This window comes from Montipora capricornis, chromosome 1 (assembly GCF_036669925.1).
Source record: "Montipora capricornis isolate CH-2021 chromosome 1, ASM3666992v2, whole genome shotgun sequence".
NCBI classification, from domain to species: Eukaryota; Metazoa; Cnidaria; class Anthozoa; order Scleractinia; family Acroporidae; genus Montipora; species Montipora capricornis.
The window spans coordinates 23,947,483-23,957,774 of record NC_090883.1 but is presented as its reverse complement, the minus strand read 5'-3'; the positions used below and the strand labels follow the sequence as shown (position 1 = coordinate 23,957,774).

The 10,292-nt window shown below is 43.8% G+C and overlaps 1 protein-coding gene across 1 annotated transcript; it reads right to left on the bottom strand.

Annotated features, from left to right (window-relative positions):
* Positions 1-1,021: 1,021 nt before the first annotated feature.
* Positions 1,022-7,116, bottom strand: LOC138060687 (uncharacterized). Its single transcript, XM_068906534.1, has 2 exons — positions 5,207-7,116; positions 1,022-5,135 (listed from the first exon to the last, which is right to left on the bottom strand). The coding sequence occupies exons 1-2, from the start codon at positions 7,114-7,116 to the stop codon at positions 1,022-1,024; spliced, it is 6,024 nt and encodes a 2,007-aa protein (XP_068762635.1).
* Positions 7,117-10,292: the final 3,176 nt, after the last annotated feature.

Below are 10,292 nucleotides of genomic sequence, written 5' to 3'. Positions count from 1 at the left end.
TCGGAAACTCAAGTGCAACTATTCCGTTGAGTTCGAAATATTAACGCTAATAATCGGAATGACTGGTATCGGATTCCCGCTAGATCAAAACTGGACTTGATCAAACATTCGATTAGCACGATGCACGGAAATTTGAAACATGATCTGCTTTTTTAAGTCTGTGTCACGCGAGATCTACGATCGCATAAAGGCATATTAAATAAAATGACCGTCTACATGAAAAAAGATGCCAGCGTTTCAAGGGCGTTTATGTTTAAAATTGTTGAATTGTTTGAAACTTTGCTGTTTGGATGGAGTTTGAGACGCAGTGAAAGCTATTTATTAGTGTCAACTCACATTATCATGACTGCAGAAGAAATTCATCTGAAAAGGTCGCTGTACCTTTTGGACACTTTTTACTGAGTTGCCCTATGGCACACCCAGTCTAGAAATGAAGGGCATTAGTTCGGCGTTATTTTTTTTTTACAACGTGTCGGAAAAAGACTTGCCTGTCACTCCCCTGGTAAGTGGTATCTTTGTGCATTGTAGTCACTCCTGCAATTCTCTCAATCCCGGCTCCGTGAATATCGAGATTCGACAACAGTTTCACGTACACAGGTTCTACTGGTTTCTCTGCCTTTATTCCGATCTCACAAGTTGTTGTTGTAGTTGTAGATTCGCTGCAACAGATACGAGTGTATCTTATGAAAGCTGTCAAAAATAGGTCTCAAAAACGACGAGTGCGAAAATTCTACAAAACTTACATATGTTGACGAGTCCGGGTAGAAGTCAATCAAAAACGACATAGTCCATATTTTTTGTTCGATGCAAAGAATATTCAAACATTTTCAAAACTAAACATGTCCGACTCTTCGAGCACATGGCATATGACCCAGAAGTATCATGGGAGATGACGTGTACTCGAGTTCCGGTTCAGAAAGCAGTTCCGGTGACAACATCGCGCCCCCCATGAACGCCCTTTGACCGAAGTTCATCACATTTGAAATTCATTCTTGTTACCAAGCAGGCCGTTCAGCCAAGCTCACTGTCCTTCTTCATCATCTGCCGCTTCTAGCAAACAAATCTTGGTAACTGGTCGCTTGAAAAAAGATCCTTTAGCTTTCACTTCGACACTCCTCACTAATCCATCCTTGCCAGGGAACACGCCTGCAACTCGACCTAAGGGCCACTGGTTCCTTGGAACATTATCATCAGCGATCAGGACGAGGTCTCCAATGCGTAGGTTTCTTCGAACTTGGTTCCACTTTTGTCTTTCTTGCAACGACGGGACATATTCTCTCAACCAACGCTTCCAGTAATGATTGGCAAGAACTTGAGCTTGTCTCCATCTCTTCCTGCTCATCCTTTCACTCTCTTCAAAAACTTCCGGGGGCAGGTTCGTAGAAGGGCGAATGTTCAAGAAATGATTTGGCGTGAGAGGTTCGCTGTCATCAGGGCTGAAAGGGTTTCTTGTCAGAGGTCTAGAGTTAGCGATACGCTCAGCCTCGGTAAACACTGTTTGGAGAACCTCTTCATTGATAAGATCTTTTCCCAGGATGGCCTTCAAGCTTCGTTTTACCGTTTTCACTAATCGTTCCCAGACTCCGGACATGTGGGAGGCCCCAGGAGGGTGGAACACCCACTTACATCCACGCTGCATCAATTCTCTTCCAACCTTGTCATTATCAATTCGATTTACGGCATCCCTGATTTCGCGATCTGCCCCAACGAAGTTCGTCCCGTTATCTGACCGCAGTTCTCTCACATGGCCTCTTCGATTCAGGAATCGGGTCAAAACAAGAATGAAATCATCAGTATCTAGAGACTTCGCGACTTCGAGGTGTACTGCACGCGAATTCAGACACACAAAAATCGCCCCCCAACGTTTGTCTGCAACTCTTCCTCTCCCTCTTTTCACGTGAAAGGGTCCAAAGTAATCGACTCCACTGAACGTGAAAGGGGGTTCATACGGGGTCAGCCTAACTTTGGGCAGCTCGGCCATTTCTTGATTCATCTTACGGGGCATAAGCTTCTTACATAGTAAGCACTTCCCAAGAACCTCCTTTATAGCTACTCTAGGCTTCACCATCCAGAACTCTTCCCTGAGAAAGAACAAGACCTGTTCAGTTCCACAGTGACCATTCCTTTCGTGCAAATAACGTATCAGGATTCTTGAGACGTGATGGTCTTTAGGCAGGATCATCGGATTCATGGCATTGGATGAGATAGGAGCTCTCGAAATTCTACCGCCGACCCTCATGACTCCATCATTCATGATAACTGGTTTGAGCTTCAAAATGTGGCTTGATGCCTTCACTTGACGTCCTGCTTTGAGATCTTTTATCTCATGAGGAAAGGCCTTTCGCTGCACCAAAGATACAACCTCTCTCTTCGACCTTTCGAGTTCCTCCTGTGTAACGTGATTTTCAACTTGACAAGACTCTGGCTCACGTTTCTTTTCCTTCGAAGACCACTTCAGCCACTTTATGAACTTCAGTAACCAGGCAAATGATCGCAGCAAGGTTATCCAGCGAGAATATCTGGTCAAGAGGTTGTCTAGTGGTGTAGCCGTTTCAACTTCGATCAAGTATACTTCCTTTTTTATCTCAAGCTTGTCAACTGCCACCTCGTCATGCTTGATCTCCGGCCAGTGATCCTCTGTTTTCCACAGGAAGGACGGTCCGTTCAACCAACGTTCATTGTTCTGAAATTCTTTCATTTCTAGCCCTCGACTAACGTCGTCTGCAGGGTTAAGCTTCCCTGGACAGTGTCTCCACTGTTCAGGAGCGGTGAGTTCCCTGATTTCTGTAACCCGATTTGCAACGTACGTCTGAAATCGTCGACTTTCGCTGTAGATGTAGTTCAAGGTGATCATTGAATCCGTCCAGAAAACCACCCTTTCAAATTCGAAGTTCAGTTCCTGTCGGACTGAAAAGTCCACACGTGCTGCCAAAAGAGCTCCCTGTAATTCTAGTCGGGGAATGCTGACTGTTTTGATAGGAGCGTTTCTGGATTTCCCAGTAATAAATGCACATTCAACAGTTCCATCAGGGTAGACTGTTCGAAGGTAGGTGCAGGTACCGTAGCCGATTTCTGAAGCATCACAAAAATGGTGGAGTTGAAGTGTAGCTTTCTCGTGATCTGTGCGACTGAAGTAACATCTTGGAATTTTCACCTCAGCTAGGAGTGGAAGGTTGTTCTTCCATTGCTGCCATCTCTGAAGAATTTTCCCGTCGAGTGGTTGATCCCACGCTATCTTCTTCCTCCACAGATCTTGCATGATTTGCTTTGCTGGTAGCATGACTGGTGCAGCCAAGTTCAACGGGTCAAATACTGAGCAGATTGTTGACAAAACTCCTCTCATCGTGTCGCCTTTATCCAAATTCACGACTTTGAAACCAAAGGTGTCAGATTCGATGTGCCATCTTACTCCAAGGGCTCTGTCCACCGGCAATTGATGAAGGGTGAAGTCAAGTGTTGGATCCGCTCTCTTCTCAACAGGTATTGCGGCCAAGACTTCTCGGTTATTGCTCATAAATTTCGTAAGGTTAAAACCGCCTTTTGCACAAAGTTCAATCAGCTCCCGCATTAGCGTAATCGCACGTTCTGGTGTTGGCATGGACTTGAGTAGATCGTCGACATAGTAGTTGTCCCTCAGAGTATCCACGGTCACAGGGTCGAACTCTTTCCAATTGTCTTCAGCAGTTCTCAACAAGGCGAAATTCGCCGAACATGGCGAGTCTGTAGCACCAAATATGTGTACAGTCATTGCGTACTCATTAGGTGTTTCGTCTAAGCTCCCACTCCACCAAAGGAACCGTAGGGAATCTTGATCCTCTGGTCGGACTTTCACCTGGTGAAACATGCTTTTAATGTCTCCAACCAATGCGACCTTCTCCTCGCGGAATCTCAATAACACACCAACCAGACTGTTAGTATAATCAGGGCCCGGTAATAGGTTTTTGTTCAGCGAGGTTCCTTTATGTTCGGCGGCAGCATCAAACACAATTCGTACTTTATTTGGCTTGTTGCAATTGGTCACTGCGAAATGCGGAAGGTACCAAGTTCTAGAGCCAGTTATAGAAGCCTCTTCTGTCGTTAACTTCCGCGCATGACCCTCAGCTATGTAGTCGTTCATCGTTGCGCGATATTTCCTTTCAAGGCTAGGGTCTTTACGGAACTTCCTCTTCAAACTCTGCAACCTCTTTTCAGCCTCCTTACGGTTGTTTGGCAGTTCAACATCGTCCTTCCGCCACAACAGTCCGGTCTCGTAATGACCGTCAGTCAGTCTCGTGGTCTTCTCGAGAATGTCTACTGCGCGGATATCCTCTCTAGATAAATAGTGGTTTTGACGTCTAGGCACCGGCTCCTCAATTATAGGTTTACACGAAGGCTTCGCTCCAAATCCTTCTATCTTCCAAAAATTCTCAACTTGTTCGTGCAATTTTCTCTCGCAAGATGTGAAGTGGACATTGACTTCGCTGTAATTTGGTGAGCCCAGAATTGTTCCCGTGATCACCCAGCCCAATGGGCCTCGCTGAGCTTGCAACTGGCTACCAGGTCTATTTGACTTTCGCACTTCGAGGACTTCATGCGCTTCACCCACGTCCTTTCCAATCAGCACTGATACTTTCTTTATCTTTACGTCTGGCACATCAATGTCCAGTAGGTGGGGGTGCGATCTTCTGTCAATATCTTCAGGTAGACATCTCTCTTTGACATTGAATTTCTCCGAGACCAGGCCCTCTTCAACATTAAGCGTTTCACCTTCTCCGCTCGCAGATTGCAATTTAAATTCCACCACTTCAAACTCTTCATCTTCTTGCTGCATCAAGGTACTAACAGATATAAACTCCTTATGACCTTTCAGCCCTAATTCTTTAGCAACATCTCCACTAATCACGGTTCCACGGGAAGCGTTGTCTAACAGCCCGTAAGTGGTGACAGACCTTCCGCCAGGTGATGTGATTTTCACTGGTATAACATGCAGAAGCACAGTTTTTGTTGAGCCTGGCTGTGTGACGGTAGCATATTGCGCTGTATGTCTGATTCCTGAAGGTCCTTGATCACCAGGAACTTCGGCATGCGGGTCTGTCACTGCCGCATTCGGTTCTTCTGTACTAGCTTGATTGAGTCTGTCATTGTCTCTCCTTGTACTTGGGGGTTATGGAGTAACTTATGGTGCCGTTTGTCGCTCCCACAAGGGCAGAATTTCGGCGATTCACACCTTCCTCGAAGGTGTCCAACTCTCAAACAAACATGACACAACCGGTTAACTTTCACAATGTCCCATCTGCTCTGCAAATCCTTCTTCTGAAACTCGAGGCATGAAGATAGTTCGTGAGATCCGGGACAACATAAACAACTCCTATTAGCGGGTGTGTTGCTGTTTCGTTTAACATCGGTGGCAAAGGATGAAGTCTGCCTTGTGGGCTCGGGAATGAATGACCTGTTGTTGACTTTCAATGACTTTGTTCTGTTTCCCTTGACCTCCGAACTTGCGACTAACGAAACACCAGCAAAACCAGGGTCGTTTTTGATGGCAGCTTGTCGCTTCACAAATTGAGCTAAGTCCTTTAACTTTGGGTTCTGTCCCTTTTCTCTGTTAGAGTACGATACATCTGCCCATTTGTTGATGATGTAATCTGGCAGTCGTGCTACGATCATCTTCATATTTGAAGTGGTACTTGCCTCATGTTCATACTCTCCTTCCAGTCTTCGTGAGGCACACTGCAGTTCTTCAGCAAAATTACGCAAACCCTTGAAGTCTCTGTTTCCTAATTTTGGTCCTGTGGTAAGCATATTAATACACGCTGCAGCAACTGCGGCTGGTTGGCCATAGCGCTCCTCCAGGGTTGCTATAATGTCGTCATAGGAACACCCCACAGATCTTTCAACCACCTCATAAGCCTCTCCGGACACAAATTTGGGGAGAAATTCAATCCGTTGGGCATCCGACAATAGTCCATCTTCGAGGTTATCTCGAATTCTTCTCCTGAAAATCGGAAAATCCGCTGCATTTCCACTAAACTTGACAGGCTGCATAGCTTGCAACGTGGTCACCTTCAAAAGAATAGCCTGAGGATTTTTACACGGATTCATCTGTTCCTTTTCATGCAGGCAATTCTCATTTTCACCGTTATCATCTCCATTTGCGATAAAGTTCTCCTTTCTTTGGATATGGGAAGGATCTCTGGAATGAGGACTGGTAATTTCTTCACTGTACTTCTTTAACTGAGGTGTGAGTTCGCTATGATTCAATCTATCTTCTGGAGTGTCCTGGTGGCAGCGTGCTACCCAAGTTGCTGTTTGTTGACTCCTAGTGATGGGAGGCTCAAATTCAATCTTATCATCGGTCTCACTTTGCAAACTTAGGGCACACGAGACTGCATCACCTTCCTCTTCAACAAGAAGAGCGATTTCTCTAGCTTCCAACTGAGCTTTAAATACCATTTCCTTTGCTGTTTTCTGTTTTTGCATCTCAATGTCAATCTTTTTCTTTTCCATTTCAGCTTCATAATTTGCTAACTCAAGTGCCTGTTGGGCCTTAAGCCTGTTCAACTCTACACTTCTCTTCAGTTCCTTTAATCGGGAAGATTTTGAGGATCTCGAGATGCTTGAGCCAGTCGAAGTTATCGATGATAATTTAGGTTGTTCTACACGAGATTTTGAACTCTTATTTGACGTGCAATACGCGAGGGGAGACAATCTTTCTTCGGCTGCTTTGACATATCGAGAATAGTCCTCATAAACCTTAACATAGTTGAACTCAACCCGCCCAAATTCTTGAACAGACAACTCCTTGCACAAGTAATTCTGGTACTGATCATTGTAGCGTTCCCATGCATGCTCAAGGTTCTTCACACTTTCACGAATTCCCTCAGCTTTCCCCCATTCGGAGAGACATGTTTTCAACTGACTTATGCATGTACTTACTCGTGACAAATAGCCGCTAAGCGAACGCCTTAATCTGTGAATTTCTTCCGCTTCTACCTCTTCACGATTGTTCGGATTTGGCTTCCTTGTTCTAACGGTACGAGTCGCTGGCACTTCGGAAGATATTTCAACATTTTCCGCGTCGTCCTCCTCGCCTCCACACAACTCCATGTCGCTTTTTTCGCCTTCTTTGCTCTCCATATCGAATGAGATGTAGTCACTCCTGCAATTCTCTCAATCCCGGCTCCGTGAATATCGAGATTCGACAACAGTTTCACGTACACAGGTTCTACTGGTTTCTCTGCCTTTATTCCGATCTCACAAGTTGTTGTTGTAGTTGTAGATTCGCTGCAACAGATACGAGTGTATCTCATGAAAGCTGTCAAAAATAGGTCTCAAAAACGACGAGTGCGAAAATTCTACAAAACTTACATATGTTGACGAGTCCGGGTAGAAGTCAATCAAAAACGACATAGTCCATATTTTTTGTTCGATGCAAAGAATATTCAAACATTTTCAAAACTAAACATGTCCGACTCTTCGAGCACATGGCATATGACCCAGAAGTATCATGGGAGATGACGTGTACTCGAGTTCTGGTTCAGAAAGCAGTTCCGGTGACAACATGCATAGAGCCTTCTGCGCGTATTTTCTTAGGATCGAGAGGGTAGTGGAACTGCGTAGATTTCTATGGTGGACTCAGTAGAATGATTAACTTAGCCTGCAATGGCGTCGAAAGTCATGTAGCCCGAATGGCGTTTTAGTGGATCTTTGAACAAAATATACCCTTATGAAGCTCAATAATGGCAAATCAATTGGATACTGAACAAGACAGGCGACAACATCGACAACAATCTGTCGCCCGTCGAGCCGTCTTTTACCAAGTGTGCTGTTATGTAGAACACTGAAGATTCGCAGGGCAACGATAATAGTGAATTCAAAGACTAGACCAAGGTGGATTGAATGGAATTTCAAGCGTTAAAATCGCTGAAAAGGTAAGATTATTGTCGAAGCGATGCCGCAATTGCGTGTCTTCACCACATGTTCCTTTGATCTCACATCATTGTGTTTTCCGTCAAAATATTCGCTTGTTTTCGCTTTCGCTCGAACATATTTACCTTTGTTACATGTCCAGTGAATAGTTTTATCCTCTGGGATGAATTTTCCGTCGAAAAATCGGTTATTTGGGCGGTCAGTGTAAAACGCAGACTGCAGACCGGGGGTAAAATGCAGACTGAGGGTAAAATAAATATTAATAATAAAAAAATGAGTCATAAGGACAAAATAAAGATTGTTTGAAAGACAATCCTGTTTTACTTCTGTCAACAACTCACATTATCATGACTGCAGGTCGCTGCACCTTTTGGAGATGCGATCGTACGCGTTAAAATCATCTGTGCTTTGTTTTTGCGCTTCCAGATGCATTGCAATGTTCCAAATTATATGTCACACCGGTACATCGAGGGAAATCGATCGAAAAACCAACAATTATTCCTTCGAATACCTGAATAATCTCGGTTGTCTTTTTTCGATGCAACGAAATGCACAAAGAATTTCATGTATTCCGGGCAATTAGGACGCGGGAATTTCATTGGCTAAGCTATGCGTGGTAACCAAGGGAGAGGTTATAATTGAAAATTACATCTTCCAGATGCAAAACAAACGAACTTGTGAACTAAAGGATACACATAACGTACACGAAAGCGAATGAAAGGATCCTAATAAGAAATTTTTACACCTCAGTGATAATGGGATAAACTGACTGAATTAAAACGTTAAATTGTTACAAAATCCACGTTCTCTCTTTGTTAATTGGTATTGTATCCATACGTGTCAAAAAAAATTGAGTAATTGGGTAATTACTAGATTCCTATGTTCAGTGCAGCAAAAAGGAAAGTTGAATTACGGGGTGGTGACTTCTTTGCCTAAAATCAACTCACTTAACGAAACTATCCTTTTTCCAACAACAACAAGGATTCAAACAGCTTCAATTCTTACAGAGTTCGATGAAAATCCGGATTTAAAACATGCGGTGGGGCAACTAAAGCGTTGGGAGCTGTATTGGGGTTTCAGTGTGAAAGTACAAACGGCTACTAACACTCTTATAACTCTTTTTTCATTATTATTTTATTAACCCGCAGTCTGCAGTCTGCAGTCTGCATTTTACCCTCAGTCTGCATTTTATCCCTGGCAGTCTGCAGTCTGCAGTCTGCATTTTACACTGACCGGTTATTTGGGTGGTTAATTATTCGTAATGTGATCGCTTCCGTTGCTGTTAGCAATGGGTCGCAAATTTGACACTTTTATCGCATTATCACATTACGCATTGAATCCACGTTATCTATTATTCCTAAAAATCTAAAAATATTCGTGCCTCATCAGTTTTCGGTCGAATTTATGTCCAAGAAAGCAGATAAATTGCAGAAAATTTTAGTTTTGCATCCAAAAATTCGTAATCAACGCTAAAATGACCAAATTTTGCCTGGAAAACATATTTTACTGTTATGTTTCTTAAATTTTGTCGTTCAACTTTCGCTTTTATAAAATGTTTCAGTTGTCTGTAAATAGGTTATATGCTGTTAGAAAGCTTATTTTCTTAGCTTTAAAATGATGTTTTTTCCCCCTAACTTTAAATATTTTGAGAAAAAAAACATTTTCTGGCAATGGCTGATTTACCGCGGTTTTCTCGCGGTTGGGAAAGTAGGAAGAAGAGTTAGGCCGGTAGCCAGGTTTTTAACCTCAGAAAAGGATCTGTTTCGTCGTACGAACGTGTGAGGACCTGTGAGCCAAAGGGCCTCTGCTGGTACATGTATGACTTCTGGGTGACCCCTTAATAACTTCTTATTAACCGAGCGCGAGGGCCGTACTGCCAGGGAAATATTGGCCCGAAGTCGTGTCAGTACGGACCTAGCGCAGCGAGGTCCGTACAAAAACGACCCAGGGCCAATATTCCCCAGTCCGGCTTGAGCTAGCTCGGTTAGTAAGTAGTTTATTATATGGTTTTTGCAAGCCCGTAATCGGCCCGTGGGCCAGTCACAATTAGCCAATCAGAGTGCGCGTTATATCGGCTACAAACCCCAACTTGAAAAAAATTGCCTGGAACGCTGCACGTACCACAGGCAACCCAGTGTACCCTCACGGAGGGTCTAGTCTGTTGAGAGTCCAGGGATAATGCCATCGTTGAAATCATCTGTGCTTTGTTTTTGCGCTTCCAGTGGCGTTGAAATGTTCAAAGTTATTTCTCACACCGGTGCATCAAGCGATATGGATCGAAAACCAACAATTATTACTCGGAATACCTGAAAGGTATCCGAGTTACAATCTCAGTTGTCTGTTTTTTGGTGCAGTAGAATTACGGTACAGAGATTTCTTTGGCT